Source organism: Balaenoptera musculus, chromosome 12 (assembly GCF_009873245.2).
Source record: "Balaenoptera musculus isolate JJ_BM4_2016_0621 chromosome 12, mBalMus1.pri.v3, whole genome shotgun sequence".
Classification (NCBI taxonomy): Eukaryota; Metazoa; Chordata; class Mammalia; order Artiodactyla; family Balaenopteridae; genus Balaenoptera; species Balaenoptera musculus.
This window is the reverse complement of record NC_045796.1, coordinates 72,715,050-72,733,372: the sequence shown is the minus strand read 5'-3', so window position 1 is coordinate 72,733,372 and position 18,323 is coordinate 72,715,050. Positions and strand designations below refer to the sequence as shown.

The following is an 18,323-nucleotide window of genomic DNA, read 5'->3' as shown; positions in this document are numbered from 1 at the left end:
CCTGGGGAAGAACGGAAGAGGGAAAGGTGAGACTCGTGCCCTGGGCCAGAGGGGTGGTGGTGATTTTGCCTCAGTTTCTCTGGGGGTTGTGCCCTAATGGCAGTGGTAGGTGGTACTGACCCATGGCGGGTGGGAGAAGGGGAGCTTCAGAAAGCTCTTGTGGAGTGGGATCCAGTGGTTATACTGCTCAGTGGATCTTGGTTTTGGCTGGTACTTTATTCAGATTTTCCCTTACATTACTGTTGTCACTTAGTGTTCTTTCCCCATTATTAGGGGAGGTCTCTGGAGTCCTGGTCTAACATCTCCTCCTAGCCCACAATGTATGGTGCCTCACATACAGCAGATGCTCAGTACTGAATATTGGCTCTGTGGACTTGTTGCCTTTGGTATCCATGCTGCACAGTACAACCTCGTCTCGCAAAGAAGTCAGGATTTTTAAATCTCAAATTATAACAAACAAGGCATTGGGACATCCTGAAAATAGGACAGATTTCAGGAGTTAGCAGTGACCAAGATTGGGGATTCCACTGAAGATCTTCTCCAATGATGTGACTTCTGTTGACCCCTTCTTTTTTCTTCACCCTTATTTCATTAGACATAGGTCGCATGTCTTTATTTTTTATTTTGTAGGTGCCCAGTAGAGGTCTACTGAGCTTCTTCTCTTCTGATACTGATTTTATCTATTTTCTATAGGCTCTGTATAGGTGGTGATAGGTGATGAGGCTGAAGTCGTGATCTCAGAGATTTTGATACACTCTCCCCCACCTTACTTCCTTCTTTCATCAGTTATTGGAAGTTGGTTATGTGCCAGGCACTGGTTTAAGTTCTGGGGGAACAACCATGAAAGAAGACATGGCCTCTGGTTGCAAATAATACATACCAGTCTCGTGGAAAGATAAAAGGAAGTAATGGCCACTGGGAATGCAGGCAGCCAGGGAGGGCTGTCCCTGACCTGGTGGATAGGACCTTCCTGAGGCCGTTGCCTGCTGACCTCCTGAACATGGTCAAGGACAATGTGGATGCGTTAACAGACTCTACACTTGCCTTTCTCCATTTCTGCAGGTGGAGATGTCTACCCAGAGGTTAGTTTCTAACAGGACGTCCCAGCAATCTGCATCTAATTCTGATTACACCTGGGAATATGAGTATTATGAGATTGGACCAGTTTCCTTTGAAGGACTGAAGGCTCACAAATGTAAGTCTTGTGCAATTCCCCATTGTAAGCATGATGTGTGTTTGCTTTAACCTGTGAAATCCCCAGTGTTTACTTTTCCTGAACATCCTTTTTATAGAAATCTGTCCTCTACCCCCAAATCCCTGGAAAACACCCCCTCCAAATATAGGCTCATTGCTCAGGGATGTATAATATGATTGACGAAGAACTTGAAAGATTCCCTTAGTGGGGGAACATGAATCAATGTCACTTTCAAATTGAGATTTTAGAAAAATTAATGATGCCAGCTCTCTGAAACCATGTGAACATTTGGACCAGCAAAAATGTGTACACAAATAGAATTTGGAATTCTAATTTGAAGAACCTTCTCTTGTAACAGTCGGCAACGTCCTTTCAGCCCCGCTGGGTTTCTGGGGCTGTGGAAAGCAGTCTGTCTGTGTGTGTTCATAGTGATGGGCCAGAATAGCCCGCAGTCATTCCCAGCTCTGTGTTATAGGCATGCATTGTGCTTTGTGTTATTGGAGTGATTAATGATCCAGCACAGAGCAAGGAAATATAACTCTATGAAAGGTTACCATCCACCTCCAGCCATAAGTGTCTGCTGACTGGCCAGCATGAAGCAGCTCAGTTTCCTTAAGCAGAGTTGACATTAATAAGCAGAAAGTGCTGCCCACTACTGGGTCCTGTCGTGGTTACCCCATAAATATTCCAGAGATGTTTGCTTGTTTCGGAATGAATGTCCGCAGCACCATAAAAATCGTAGGTTCTTATCTGGCTCAGATTAATGGAACATGCTAGGAAATACAAGAGAGCCTAGAATTGAAGATGCAAATGTGGCAAAGGAAATGCTTTCACTTCTTTTGTGTTTCCTGGCTGCTGCCACTCTAAGCTGTCTTGGCATTCATGATTCCTCACTCCTACTTGCAAAGTGGGCTTTTTATTTTTTTCAGCTTCATTGAGGTATACTTGACAAATAAAATTGTAATATATTTAAAGTATACAAAGTGGTAATTTGATATATTTTATATATTGTGAAAAGATTCCCCCCATCAAGTTAATTAACACATCCATCACCTCAGGTATGTATTTGTTTGATTGTTTATTTGTTGGTGAGAACATTTAAGTTCTATTCTCTTGCAAATTTCAATTGTACAAAACAGTGTTATCAACTATACTTTCCATGTTATACATTAGATCCTTAGATCTTATTCATCTTATAGCTGAAAGTTTATACTCTTTTACCAACCTCTCCTGATTTCCCCAATCCCCCAGCCCCTGGCAACCACTTTTCTACTCTCTGTTTCTATGAGTTCGACTTCTTCTCTTTTTTTTAGAGTCTACATAAAAGTGATATCACGCGCTATTTGTCTTTCTCTGTCTCGCTTATTTCACTTCATATAATGCCCTCCAGTTTCACAAATGTTGTCATAAATGACAGTATTTCCTTCTTCTTAAAGGCCAAATAATACTCAAACATCTATCTATCATCTATCTATCTATAACATTTAATTAATCCATTCATCCATGAATAGACAGTTAGGTTGTTTCCATACCTTGGCTATTGTGAATAATGCCACAATGAACATGGGAGTATAGATATCCTCTTCAAGATAACGCTTTCATTTCCTTTGGATATATATCCAGAAATGGGAAAGCTGGATCATATGGTAGTTCAACTTTTAATTTCTTGAGGAAATTTCGTGCTGTTTTTCATAGTGGCTGCACCAGTTACATTCCTACCAACAATGCACAAGGGCTCCCTTTTCTCCGCATCCTCACCAACAGTTGTTATCTATTGTCTTTTTGGTAACAGACATTCTAACAGTGGTGAGATGATATCTCTTTGAGGTTTTGAATTGCATTTTTCTAAAGATTAGCAATGTTGAGCACATTTTCATGTACCTGTTGACCATTTGGATATCTTCTTTGGAAAAATGTCTATTCAGGCCCTTTGCCCACTTTTTTTTTTTTTTTTTTAATTTTTGGCTGTGTTGGGTCTTCGATGCTGCGCATGGACTTTTCTCTAGTTGCAGCGAGCGGGGGCCACCTGCCACTGCGGTGCGCAGGCCTCCTAATTGCGGTGGCTTCTCTTGTTGTGGAGCACGGGCTCCAGGCACACGGGCTTCAGTAGTCGTGGCTCGTGGCCTCTAGAGCACAGGCTCAGTAGCTGTGGCGCACGGGCCTAGTTGCTCCGCGGCATGCGGGATCCTCCCGGACCAGGGCTCGAACCCGTGACCCCTGCGTTGGCAGGCAGATTCCTAACCTCTGCACCACCAGGGAAGTCCCCCTTTGCCCATTTTTAAATTGCATTGTTTTTTTGCTATTGAGTTGTATGAGTTCCTTGTATATTTTGGATATTAACCCCTTACCAGATATGTGATTTGCAAATGTTTTCTCAAAGTCCATAATTTGCCTTTTCATTTTGTTGATGGTTTCCTTCTCCCTCGTGTTTATTTTTGCCTTTGTTCCCTTTGCTTTTGGTATTAAATCCAAAAAATCATTACCAAGAGTGATGTCAAGGAGCTTACCCCTATGTTTATGACCGTTATTTTGAATTCTCACTAAGATCTGTTTCTGGAGATTTATCTTATTCTTTTGTTTGGAACACATTCCTCTATTTCTTCAGTCTCCTTGACTCTCTGTGTTGGTTTCTGTGCATTAGATAAAAGAGCCACCACTCCCAGTCTTAGCAGAGTGGTCTTATATAGGAAATGAACCTTGTCATTCAGCCAGGCCTGAGATCTTAGTTTTCTCTCAAACTTGTATGATTGTTCAAGCAAACTTCTTTGTATTAGTAGCTCCTAGTAATTGAGGGTGTGTCAAGACCTGTCTGTGTCCGGAAGGAGAGGATTGTGGTCAGTGCCTAGATACAGTTTGATTAGAAGCAGAACCTCAGGCAGCAACTGCAGAGTAAATAGTTAAATTCTTTCCAGGGAGAAACTGGGAAATGGGCATTTTGTCTGCTCTTTCTGTGCTGAGCCTGGTGGAGAGCCATGGAAGGGTGCTCTCAGGCTTTTTAAGAACTACAGTCCTGTGGGACTCATGGCTATCAGAGCTAGGATATCAGGCAGTCCCTTGGGCAGCAGCTGCAAAAGCTGGGGCGCCAGACTTGTATAAAAGCTCCTTCCAGGGAGATACTGACAACTTGGTTTTTTATTATTGGAGTGGGCTAGAGGGAGAAGGCGGTGTTGGCTTCACTGGTCCCTGGGAAGGATCACAGCTGGCCCCTAGATGCCTGATAATTTAGAAGTCTGGCCCTCAGGCATCATCTTCTAAAGTAAGCAGATAAACCCCTTTCAGAGAAAGACTGGGAAATGGGTGTTTTTGCCTGCTCCCCCTGCACTGAGCCCTGGGGAGATAGTCATGTGCACGCTCATGAAGAACTGCTCCTTTGTTTGCTGTAACCTTGGATTCTCATGGACACAAACCCTGTCTGCTTTCAGAAATAGATGTTTAGGAGGCTTGTCTCTCTAGTGGGAGTCTTTTTTTTTTTTTTTAATTGAGGTAAAATCGGTATATAACATTATGTAAGTTTCAGGTGTACAAAATTATATTTTAACATCTGTGTACACTACAAACTGATCATCACCAAAGGTCTAGTTATCCACCATCACCATACAGTTGACCCCTTTTACCCATTTCACCTGTCCCCTAACTCCCTTCGCCTCTGATAACCACTGATCTGTCCTCTGTGTCTATCAATTTTTTGTTTGTTTTGTTTGTTTGTTTTAGATTCCACATATGAGTGAAATTATACAGTATTTGTCTTTCTGTGTCTATGTATTTCACTTAACGTAATACCCTCAAGGTCTATCTATATTGTCTCAAATGGCAACATTGCATTCTTTTTTATGACTGAGTAATATTCCATTTCCTCTGTGTGTGTGTGTGCACCATCTTCTTTATCCATTCATCCATTGATGGACACTTAGGTTGTTTCCAAATCTTGGCTATTATAAATAATGCTGTGGATTGGTTCAAGGTGGCAGAGTAGAAGGACATGCTCTCATTCCATCTTGCGAGAGCACTGGAATCACAACTAACTGCTGAACAATCATCGACAGGAAGATGCTGGAACTCACCAAAAAAGATACCCCACATCCAAAGACAAAGGAGAAGCCACAATGAGATGGTAGGAGGAGCGCAATCACAATAAAATCAAATCCCATAACTGCTGGATGGGTGACTCACAAACTGGAGAACACTTATACCACAGATGTCCACCCACTGGAGTGAAGGTTCTGAGCCCCATGTCAGTCTTCCCAACCTGGGTGTCCGGCAACGGGAGGAGGAATTCCTAGAGAATCAGACTTTGAAGCCTAGTGGGATTTGATTGCAGGACTTCAACAAGACTGGGGGAAACAGAGACTCCACTCTTGGAGGGCACACACAAAGTAGTGTGTGCATTGGGACCCAGGGGAAGGAGCAGTGACCCCATAGAGACTGAACCAGACCTACCTGCTAGTTTTGGGGGGTCTCCTGCAGAGGCGGGGGGTGGCTGTGGCTCACCATGAGGACAAGGACACAGGCAGCAGAAGTTCTGGGAAGTACTCCTTGGCATGAGTGCTCCCAGAGTCCGCCATTAGCCCCACCAAAGAGCCCAGGTAGGCAACAGTGTTGGGTCGCCTCAGGCCAAACAACCAACAGGGAGGGAACCCAGCCCCACCCATCAGCAGACAAGTGGATTAAAGTTTTACTGAGCTCTGCCCACCAGAGCAACAGCCAGCTCTACCCACCACCAGTCCCTCCCATCAGGAAACTTGCACAAGCCTCTTAGATAGCCTAATCCACCAGACGGCAGACAGCAGAAGCAAGAAGAACTACAATCCTGCAGCCTGTGGAACAAAAACCACATTCACAGAAAGATAGAAAAGATGAAAAGACAGGGCTATGTACCAGATGAAGGAACAAGATAAAACCCCAGAAAAACAACTAAATGAAGCAGTGATACGAACCTTCCAGAAAAAGAATTCCGAATAATGATAGTGAAGATGATCCAGGACCTCGGAAAAAGAATGGAGGCAAAGATCGAGAAGATGCAAGAAATGTTTAACAAAGACCTAGAAGAATTAAAGAACAAACAAACAGAGATGAACAATACAATAACTGAAATGAAAACTACACTAGAAGGAATCAATAGCAGAATAACTGAGGCAGAAGAACAGATAAGTAACCTGGAAGACAGAATAGTGGAATTCACTGCTGCAGAAGAGAATAAAGAAAAAAGAATGAAAGGAAATGAAGACAGCCTAAGAGACCTCTGGGACAACATTAAATGCAACAACATTCGCATTATAGGGGTCCCAGAAGGAGAAGAGAGAGAGAAAGGACCCAAGAAAATATTTGAAGAGATTATAGTCAAAAACTTCCCTAACCTGGGAAAGGAGATAGCCACCCAAGTCCAGGAAGCACAGAGAGTCCCACACAGGATAAACCCAAGGAGAAACACGCCAAGACACATAGTAATCAATGTGGCAAAAATTAAAAACAGAGAAAAATTATTGAAAGCAGCAAGGGAAAAATGACAAAAAACATACAAGGGAACTCCCATAAGGTTAACACCTGATTTCTCAGCAGAAACTCTACAAGCCAAAAGGGAGTGGCATGACATATTTAAAGTGATGAAAGGGAAGAACCTACAACCAAGATAACTCTCCCTGGCAAGGATCTCATTCAGATTCATTGGAGAAATCAAAAGCTCTACAGACGGGCTTCCCTGGTGGCGCAGTGGTTGAGAATCTGCCTGCCAATGCAGGCGACACGGGTTCGAGCCCTGGTCTGGGAAGATCCCACATGCCGCGGAGCGACTAGGCCCGTGAGCCACAATTACTGAGCCTGCGCGTCTGGAGCCTGTGCTCCGCAGCAAGAGAGGCCGCGATAGCAAGAGGCCCGCGCACCGCGATGAAGAGTGGCCCCCGCTTGCCACAACTAGAGAAAGCCCTCGCACAGAAACGAAGATCCAACACAGCCATAAATATATAAATAAAAATTAAAAAAAAAAAAAAAAAAAAAAAGCTCTACAGACAAGCAAAAGCTAAGAGCATTCAGCACCACAAAACCAACTCTACAACAAATGCTAAAGGAACTTCTCTAAGTGGGAAACACAAGAGAAGAAAAGGACCTACAAAAACAAACAAAACAATTAAGAAAATGGTAATACGAACATACATATCAATAATTACCTTAAACGTGAATGGATTAAATGCTCCGACCAAAAGACACAGGCTTGCTGAATGAATACAAAAACAAGACCCATATATATGCTGTCTACAAGAGACCCACTTCAGACCTAGGGACACATACAGACTGAAAGTGAGGGGATGGAAAAAGATATTCCATGCAAATGGAAATCAAAAGAAAGCTGGAGTAGCTATACTCATATCAGATAAAATAGGCTTTAAAATAAAGAATGTTACAAGAGACAAGGAAGGACACTACATAATGATCAAGGGATCAATCCAAGAAGAAGATATAACAATTATAAATGTATATGCACCCAACATAGGAGCACCTCAATACATAAGGCAACTGCTAACAGCTATAAAAGAGGAAATCGACAGTAACACAAAAATAGTGGGGGACTTTAACACCTCCCTTACACCAATGGACAGACCATCCAAACAGAAAGTTAATAAGGAAACACAAGCTTTAAATGACACAATAGACCAGATAGATTTAATTGATATATATAGGACATTCCATCCAAAAATAGCAGATTACACTTTCTTCTCAAGTGCGCACAGAACATTCTCCAGGATAGATCACATCTTGGGTCACAAATCAAGCCTCAGTAAATTTAAGTAAATTGAAATCATATCACGCATCTTTTCTGACCACAGCGCTATGAGATTAGAAATCAATTACAGAGGAAAAAACGTAAAAAACACAAACACATGGAGGCTAAACAATACGTTCCTAAATAACCAAGAGATCACTGAAGAAATCAAAGAGGAAATCAAATACCTAGAGACAAATGACAATGAAAACACGATGATCCAAAACCTATGGGATGTGGCAAAAGCAGTTCTAAGAGGGAAGTTTATAGCAATACGATCCTACCTCAAGAAACAACAAACATCTCAAATAAACAATCTAACCTTACACCTAAAAGAACTAGAGAAAGAAGAACAAATAAAACCCAAAGTTAGTAGAAGGAAAGAAATCATAATGATCAGAGAAGAAATAAATGAAAAAGAAACAAAACAAAGCAAAGATCAATAAAACTAAAGCTAGTTCTTTGAGAAGATAAACAAAATTGATAAACCATTAGCCAGACTCATCAAGAAAAAGAGGGAGAGGACTCAAATCATTAAAATTAGAAATGAAAAAAGAGAAGTTACAACAGACACCGCAGAAATACAAAGCATCCTAAGAGACTACTACAGGCAACTCTATGCCAATAAAATGGACACCCTGGAAGAAATGGACAAATTCTTAGAAAAGTATAACCTTCCAAGACTGAACCAGTAAGAAGTAGAAAATATGAACAGACCAGTCACAAGTAATGAAATTGAAACTGTGATTAAAAATCTTCCATACAACAAAAGTCCAGGACCAGATGGCTTCACAGGTGAATTCTATCAAACATTTAGAGAAGAGCTATAACCCATCCTTCTCAGACTCTTCCAAAAAATTGCAGAGGAAGAAACACTCCCAAACTCATTCTATGAGGCCACCATCACCCTGATACCAAAACCAGACCAAGATACTACAAAAAAAGAAAATTACAGAATATCACTGATGAATATAGATGCAAAAATCCTCAACAAAATACTAGCAAACAGAATCCAGCAACACATTAAAGGATCATACACCATGATCAAGTAGGATTTATCCCAGGGATGCAAGGATTCTTCAATATACACAAATCAATCAATGTGATACACCATATTAACAAATTGAAGAAGAAAAACCATATGATCATCTCAATAGATGCAGAAAAAGCTTTTGACAAAATTCAACACCCATTTATGACAAAAACTCTCCAGAAAGTGGGCATAGAGGGAAACTACCTCAACATATTAAAAGCCATATATGACAAACCCACAGCAAACATTATTCTCAATGGTGAAAAACTGAAAGCATTTCCTCTAAGATCAGGAACAAGACAAGCATGTCCACTCTCATCACTATTATTCAACAAAGTTTTGGAAGTCCTAGCCACGGCAGTCAGAGAAGAAAAAGAAATAAAAGGAATCCAAATTGGAAAAGAAGAAGTAAAACTGTCACTGTTTGCAAATGATATGACGGTATACATAGTGAATCCTAAAGATGCCACTAGAAAACTACTAGAGCTAATCAATGAATTTGGTAAAGTTGCAGGATACAAAATTAATGCACAGTAATCTCTTGCATTCCTATACACTAATGATGAAAAATCTGAAAGAGCCAAGGGGGGAAAGTGGCAGGGTTGGGGGGAGGGAAATGTGGGATGAATTGGGAGATTGGGATTGACATATATACACCAATATGTATAAAATGGATAACTAATAAGAACCTGCTGTATAAAAATAAATTAAATTAAATTAAAAAAATAATGCTGCAATGAACATAGGTGTTTATATATCTGTGCAAATTAGTGTTTTCATATTCTTCAGATAAATACCTAGAAGTAGAATAGTTGGATCATATGGTAGTTCTATTCTTAATTTTTGGAGGAATCTCCATACTGTTTTGTATAGTGGCTGCACCAATTTACATTCCTACCAATAGAGCTCAAGTGTTCCCTTTTCTTCTCATCCTCTCAAACACTTGCTATTTCTTGTCTTTTTGAGAGCCATTCTAACAGTTGTAAGGTGATATCTCATTGTGGTTTTGATTTGCATTTCTCTAATAGTTAGTGATATTGAACATCTTTTCATGTGCCTTTTGGCCATCTGTATGTCTTCTTTGGAAAGATGTCTATTCAGATCCTCTGCCCATTTTTTAGTAGAGTTGTGTGTGTTTTTTGTTGTTGTATGTGTTCTCTATATTTTTTATATTAACTGCTTTTGCATATATGATTTAGAGATTTCTCCCATTCAGTAGGCTGCCTTTTTGTTTTGATGATGGTTTCCTTCACTGTGCAGAAGCTTTTTAGTTTGATGTAGTCCCATTTATTTATTTTTGCTTTTGTTTCCCTTGCCTTTGGAGTCAGATCTCTAAAAAATCACTAAGAATGATGTCAATAAGGTTACCACCTATGTTTTCTTCTAGAAATTTTATGGTTTCAAGTCTTATATTCAAGCCTTTAATCCATTTTGAGTTAATTTTTGTGTATAGTGTAAAAGAGTGATCTAGTTTCATTCTTTTGCATGTGGCTGTCCAGTTTTCCCAACACCATTTATTGAAGAGACTCTCCTTTCCCCATACTATGTCCTTGGCTCCACTGTCATAGATTAATTGTCCATATATATGTGGGTTTGTTTCTGGGCTCTCTCTTTTCTTCATTGATCTGTGTGTCTGTTTTTATGCCAATATAATACTGTTTTGATACTATAGCTTTGTAGTATATTTTGAAATCAGTCTGTCTGCTCTAATGTGTCGTTTAAGCCCAGTGTTTCTTTATTGATTTTCTGTTTGAATGATGTATCCATTGATGTAAGTGGGGTGTTAAAGTCCCCTACTGTTAGTTTGTTGCTGTTAATTTCGCTCCTTAGGCCTGTTAATATTTGCTTTATGTATTGTGGAGCTCCTATATTGGGTGCATATATATTTTTTAGGTGTTATATCTTCTTGCTGCATTGACCCCTTTATCATTATATATATCCTCTTTGTCTTTTATTACATTCTTTGTTTTAAAGTCTATTTTGTATGATACGAGTATAGCTACACCAGCTTTCTTTTAGTTTCCATTTGCATGGACTATCTTTCCCCATCCTTTCACTTTTAATTTGTGTGTGTCCTTACTTCTGAAGTGGATCTCTTGTAGGCAGCATCCAGATGGGTCTTGTTTTTTTATCCATTCAGTCACTCTGTGTCTTTTGATTGGACAATTAAGTCCACTTACGTTTAAAGTAATTACTGATAGATATGTACGTATTGCCATTTTGTTAATTATTTTCTGATTGTTTTTGTAGTTCCTCTCTGTTTCTTTTTCTCTTTCTCTCTTCCCTTGTGGTTTCATGGCTGTCTTTAGTGTTATGTTTAGGTTAAATCCTCTTTCTTTTGTGTATTTACTATAAGTTTTTGTTTGTGGCTACCGTGGTTTACATATGACACCCTATGCATATAATGGTCTGTTTTAGGTTGATAACAACTTAAATTTGAACACATTCCAGAAGGTTACTTTTTTTTTTACTCCCTCCCTCATGTTTTATATTTTTGATGACATCTTTTACATTTTTTATTTTATGCATATTTTAACTAATTATTTTAGTTTTAGTTAATTTTTCTATTTTTTGTCTTTTAATCTTCATTCTTGCTTTATAAGTGATTGATCTATTACCTTTACTATTGATTTACCTTTTCTAGTGAGATTTTCACTCAGGTATGTTTTTATGTTATTAATCAGTGCCATTTCTTTTTAGCTTAAAGAAGTCTCTTTAACATTTTTTGTAAGTCCAGTTTAATGGTGATGAACTCCTCTAGGTTTTGCTTATCTGGGAAACTCTTAATCTCTTCAATTCTGAATGATAACCTTGTTGGGTAGAGAATTTTTGGTTGGAATTTTTTCCTTTCAGCCCTTTGAATATGTCATGCCACTCCCTTCACCTGCTAAGTTTCTGCTGAAAAATTTACTGATAGCCTTATGGGGTTTCTCTTGTATATGTAAAGTTTTTTTTTGCTTTTTGTTTTGTTTTAGCTACTTTTAAGATTCTCTCTTTATCTTTGCCTTTTATCATTTTAATTATGATGTGTCTTGGTGTGGATCTCTTTGGGTTCATCTTATTTGGAACTCTCTAGACTTACTGGACCTGGATGTCTATTTCCTTCTTCAGACTAGGAAAGTTTTCAGCTAATATCTCTTCAGATAAGCTTTCTGGCCCTTTCTCCTCCTTTTGGGACCCCTATAATGTGAATGTTATTCTGCTTGACATTGTTCCAAAGGTCCCTTGAGATATCTTTACTTTTTAAAATTCTTTTTTTGTTTTTGCTCCTGTGTCTTAGTGAGTTTCATTGCTTTGTCTTCCTGGTCTGTTCTGCTTCATCCAGTCTGCTGTTGAACCCCCCTAGTTTATTTTTCAGTTCAGTTATTATATTCTTCAGCTCTTTAACTTCTGCTTAGTACTTTCTTATATTTTCTCTTTCTTTGTTTAAGCTCTTACTGTGTTCCTCCATTCTTCCAAGTTCAGTGAGCATCTTTATGACCATTACTTTGAACTCTTTATCAGGTAGATTGCTTATCTCCATTTCATTAAGGTCTTTTTCTGAGGTTTTGTCTTGTTCTTTCGTTTGGGACATATTCCTCTGTCTCCTCATTTTGAGTAACTCTCTGTGTTTGTTTCTGTGTATTGGGCCAAAAAGCTGCCTCCTCCAGTCTTGAAGGAGTGGCCTTGTGTAGGAAGTCCTGTGGGGCCCAGACGCCCTGGCCACTAGAGCTGGGCACTCAAGGGGCATCCCCTGTATGGGCTGCATGTGCCAGCCTGCTGCAGTGCAGGGGTGGGCAGGGGTCTTGCCCAACCCATCTGTGGCACAGGGGTGGGTGGAGCTCTCAGTGGGGCACACCTACTGGCACTGACAGGTTAGAGGGAGACTTCCAAAATGGCACCCACCAGTGCTGGCATTAGCAAGGTAGAATGAAATCACAAGAATGGCATCTGCCAGTGTGTCCATCACCAGAAAGAGTCCCAGCAGGTTCCTGCCTTTCCAGCAGATGCTTGAAGATTAGTTAATGGGTCTCCTTCATGAATAGTCCATGTGCTTTTCAAACGGGTGTTTCTGTGCTGGATTCTGGGGCAAGGGAGTCTGTGAGCCCTTTAAAAAGCAGGTTCTCCATTCCCTACAGATCTGTGTTTTTCCCGGACGTAATCCCCATTGGTTTTCAAAGCCAGGCATTTTGGGGGCTTGTCTCTCCTATGCAGGATCTAAGATTTGGGGTGCTTGCTATAGAGCACAGACCCCTTCACTCCTTAGAGAAAAGTTCTGTATTTTTGAGATCCCTCCCAAATGTAGGTCGCTGCACCTAGGGTGGAGTTTTTTTTTTTGGTGAGGCTGTGTTTCTGCATCTCCTAACTGTCTCAGTGCTGTCTTTTTATCCTTTGCTGTGGAGGCTCTGTTTGTCCAGTTTTCAGGTCTTTTTTAGAAGGAAGTATTCCCTATGTAGTTGTAGATTTGTTGTGTCCGTGGGAGGAGGTGAATTCAGGAACTTCCTACACCACCATCTTGAACTGCCTCCAGTGGGGCTCTAGATATGTGGTCCAAACCCTTCCTCAGGGAGAATGTGGGAGTTGGGGGTTACCTCAGATTGCTCTGTTGCTGTGCTGGGGGTGGAGTTAATGGCAAGAATGTGTCTCATCAGGGTGTGAAATCACCCCCTTGTCTCTCTTAACTTTCCTACTCATTTGGATGCGAGTAGGAAATCATTTGTCAGATGTGTAGGAGTTGCTCAGCTAGTTTCTGGATCTCTTTCAGAGGGAATTGCTCCATATGTAGCTGTATATTCCGTGTGTCTGTGGGAGGACAGGAGCTCAGGAGCCTCCTGAGTCTCCATCGTGGTCAACTCCCAATTCCAGCTAATTAAGTGCTTAGCCTTTGTTCCCACTCCCTCATTGCAGGAAGGACCACAAGAGCCGGGGCTTCATGTATAGGTCCTGAGGGCCTGGATGCTAGTGATTGCTGATGGCTGTGGCAGAGCATCTGGCTGGACAATTAGAGGGACAGGAGCAGTGATACCCTGGCTGGTTCCTGCCCTCTGGTCTCCAGCGATGGGACTGTAAAGGGCTTCAGAGTTACTAATTTCCTGGATCAAGAGCTTTCTATTTTTGTTCCTTAAAAATCATTAACTAAACCACATATCCTTTACCCCTGAAGTGAATAGTAATAATTAAATGCTTTTGCTCATTCCTGTATTGATGTCTTCTCAGTACTTCTTTGTGGAAGTAAAAAAATAAATAAATAAAGTACATGGAATCCATTAGGATGTGCTGTCATCAATTATCTGATGGAGGGCTGTCGCCGTCAGGGTGTGAAATCACCCCCTTTAACTTACTTTGATTCCTTAATCTGTTATTTTCTGGGGAAATCTGTAGGTAAGGATACTTGCTGTTAAGAATTTTAGTGGAAATCAAAATGACTGGGCAAATTGCCATATATTTCCCTGTAATCTAAGCTTTTACAGCTTGGTGACACAGATTTTATTTTTGTGTCATTTTGCTCCTGTCTCTTTTTCTTAGTTTAAGGGGCAGAGAAAACAGCTTGCTGCTGTAGTTTTGGTTGGTGCATTTCCAGAAACAGTTGAAAATCTCTTTGGGGCATATTACATTTAGAAATGATTATAGCTGGAAAAAATTCCTGCAAAATGTGGGGAGAAGTATGATACACTACATACTTACTTTACTTACTATATCATTAATAAGGAGTGCTTTTGTTTTAACATTCCCATTAGGAAAAAACAAAAATTCCTGGGTGGGTCCTTACTGTTTTGATTAAGAGATCTGATTAAAGTAGAGGCCCTTAGCTTCAGGAACAAACCCCAAGACATACGGGAAAGTAAGTCAACTATGTACTGTGTACCTTGGTATAGTCTCTTCCACTTTAAAATGCTGTAATTCTGGCCTTCAAGTGTGTCTCCTTGTTTGGCTGAGCAAAATTCAAAGCCAGTGAGGTACAGTTTCAAAAGAATAAAAGTGAGTCATTTCAATGGGAAGCACTTATGAAGATAGGAATGACCATAGCAATTACCTTCATTTATTTTACCTGTAATGGATCTTCATAGCAGCAATAGCTACATCTCTAGTTAGACTAAGTTCTCCTGCCTGCTGAAATTAAGATTCCTACCTCCAAAGGGTCTTTCATCTGAGAAACAACCTCTGATGGTCATTGTAAATTCTCCTTTTGCCTTCAGTTTTGGATCTGGTATTAAACCTTGTAACTATCAGAAGTGGACATATATCTGACATACACTGGGTACCAGCAGAATGGACATTCATTCATTCATTCATTCTGCACGTATTTGTTGAGTACCTGTTATGTGCAGCACTATTTTAAGCACTGGAGATACAACAGTGAATAGAAAAGACAAAACACTTTCTCTTATGGATCTTGCATTTTACTGGGAGAGAGAGATAATAAGTAAGTTAAATAGATGAACTATGCCAGATGGTGATAAAAGATAAAGTAGGGAAAGGAGATGTGAAGAGTCGAGGTGAAAGTATAGCTAGAATGGCCATGGAAGACCTTCCTGAGAAGGAGAAATATGATAAAAGACCTAAAGGAAGTGAGAGATTGAGCTATAAGATACCTTGGGAAGAACATTCCAGAAAGTGCTCCTTGGCAAGAACAAAATGGAACACACAAGGAACAAGGAGGAGGTCAGCCTGGTGCCAGAGGGGTGAATAAGAGGCAGAACATCAGGAGACAAAGTCAGGTGATGGGGAAGAGGGCACTGGGGCCTTAGAGGTCAAGCTAAGGACTTATGACTTATGACATTTTCTCTGAGAAGTCATTTGAGGGTTTGGAGCAGAAACGTGGTACCTAGCTTGGGTTTCAGTAAGATCACTCTGCAGCTGGGGAAGGAAGGGGATGAGATTGGAAGCAGAGACCAGGCAGGGGGCTATTGCAGAAATCCAGGCAGCTGCTGAGGTGACTTGGACCATGGTGGGGGCAGTGGAGTGGTAAGAAGTACATATACTCTGGATCTTTTTGAAGACAGATCTGACAGGATTTGTCAATGGTTTGGCAGTAGGGTATAGCAATTGGCAGTAGGGTGCAAGAGAAAGAGAAGGGCCAAGGATGATTTGAAACTTGTGATCTGGGTAACCGGCAGGATGAATTGCCATTGACTGAGATGGGGAAGACTGGGAGAAACAGCACCATCAGCTCACTTTTGGACTTGTTCAATTGAGCCCCTTCAGACCTCCAAGAGGACATGAGGGGAGAGGTAGGTGTACAGTGAAGGTTTAAATTTGAGAGTCATCCACATGTTCAAACCCAAGAGGCTGGTTGAATGAGTATTGATTAGAAAACTAAAGAGATCCCAGAATTGAGCCCTGGGACACACTAGCATTTAGAAATTGGGGGATGTTCAGAAGAAAGCAGCAAAGGAGCCTGAATGGAATTTATAGAAAGGTAAGAAGAAAATTGTGTGATTGTGGTTTCCTGGAGGCCAAGTGAAGGAAGGGTTTCGAAGATGAGACCATGGAATGTGTCACATGCTGCTATTATGGTCAAGTAAGTTGAGGGCTGAGACTTGACTCTTGGATTTACAGTGTAGAAATTACTGGCAATGACCTTAAAAGCAGTTTCAGTGGAGTGTTAGGAGTAAAAAATGCTAGAATTGGTTCAATAAAAAATGAGAGGAGAGGAACTGGAGGAAGTATGTACAGACAGATCTCTCAAGAATTGTGTTATAAATTTAGGGAGGGAGAGAAATGGGGCATTTATGAAGGGCTTGGCTAGGTGAGACATGGTTTTTTAGAAAAGCAGAAGCAAAAGCCTGTGAGTCGATGAGTTTACATTTTAGCAGGACCGCTCTGGCAGCTGTGTGGAGATGAGACTGAAGGAGCATCCTCTGATTCTGAGTCATCAGTGGTGGCCACAGTCTGTACTTTTGTCATGTGCCAACTTGCAGATAATGCCACATACATGCATGGATGAGTCAGCAGGAAGCTGGCTCATCAAGATAGGAAACAGAGCTAGAGCTAGTGAAGGCTTGGAGTAAGACGTGTGATCGGGAGCACAGTAGAGGCAAATACTAGAACCCCACTGTCGGCTCCTTGCCAGGAATTCATACCACAGAACTAACCCTAACACTGTAGGAACCAGAAGTGGTGTGAAGACAGTGCTGGCTCTGGTGTCTTGAACCCTGTCTTTCAAATTAAGCATTAACCCTCATTTTTCATACAACCACGAGATGGAAAGGTCACAATTTATTCTTTTTTTTTTTTTAATTTTATTTTAGGGACTTCCCTGATAGTCCAGTGGTTAAGGCTCCACCTTCCAATGCAGGGGACGTGGGTTCAATCCCTGGTCAGGGAGCTAACATCCCACATGCTGCATGCTGCAGCCAAAAATTTAGAAAAAATAATAAATAAATAATTAATTAAATAAAAATTTATTTTATATTGGACTATAGTTGATTTACAATGTTGTGTTAGTTTCAGGTGTACAGCAAACTGATTCAGTTATACATATACATATATCTATTCTTTTTCAAAATCTTTTCCCATTTAGGTTATTACAAGATATTGAGCAGAGTTCCCTGTGCTATACAGTGGGTCCTTGTTGGTTGTCTATTTTATATATAGTAGTGTGTATATGTTAATCCCAAACTCCCAATTTATCCCTCCCCCCATCCTTTCCCCTTTGGTAACCATAATTTTGTTTTCTAAGTCTGTGAGTCTGTTTCTGTTTTGTAAATAAGTTCATTTGTATCATTACTTTAGATTCCACATGTAAGTGATATCATATTATATTTGTTTTTCTCTGACTTACTTCACTTAATATGATTCTCTCTAGGTCCATCCATGGTGCTGCAAATGGCATTATTTAATTCTTTTTTTATGGCTGAGTAGTATTCCATTGTATATATATACACCACATCTTCTTTATCCATTCCTCTGTCGATGGACATTTAGGTTGCTTCCACGTCTTGGCTATCGTAAAAAGCGATGCAGTGAACATTGGGGTGCACGTATCCTTTCGAACCATGGTTTTCTCTGGATATATGCCCAGGAGTGGGATTAATGGATCATATGGTGATTCTATTTTTGGTTCCATACTGTTCTCCATAGTGGCTGCACTAATTTACATTCCCACCAACAGTGTAGGAGGGTTCCCTTTTCTCCACACCCTCTCCAGTATGTATTGTTTGTAGACTTTTTGATGATGGCCATTCTGCCTGGTGTGAGGGGTGGAGGGGAGGGAAAAGGGATGGGATAGTTGCTCTCGTCCTCCCCTATAGTGGAAAACATGGAGAAACAGATCATACCAGTGAAAACCGTGCAGCTTTCAGCTTTCAGCTCTGTTTCATTCCATTCATTAGAGGTCAGGCTAAGGGAAAGTCATTTTA

General features: G+C 40.5%; 1 protein-coding gene across 1 annotated transcript in view; it reads left to right on the top strand.

Moving 5' to 3' along the window:
• Positions 1–1,068: 1,068 nt before the first annotated feature.
• MRAP2 (melanocortin 2 receptor accessory protein 2) overlaps positions 1,069–18,323 on the top strand; it is a 35,366-nt gene continuing 18,111 nt past the window's right edge. The window contains exon 1 of the mRNA XM_036871837.1: positions 1,069–1,195. Within this exon, the coding sequence (XP_036727732.1) occupies positions 1,069–1,195 (127 nt within the window). The remainder of the gene's footprint in view (positions 1,196–18,323) is intronic.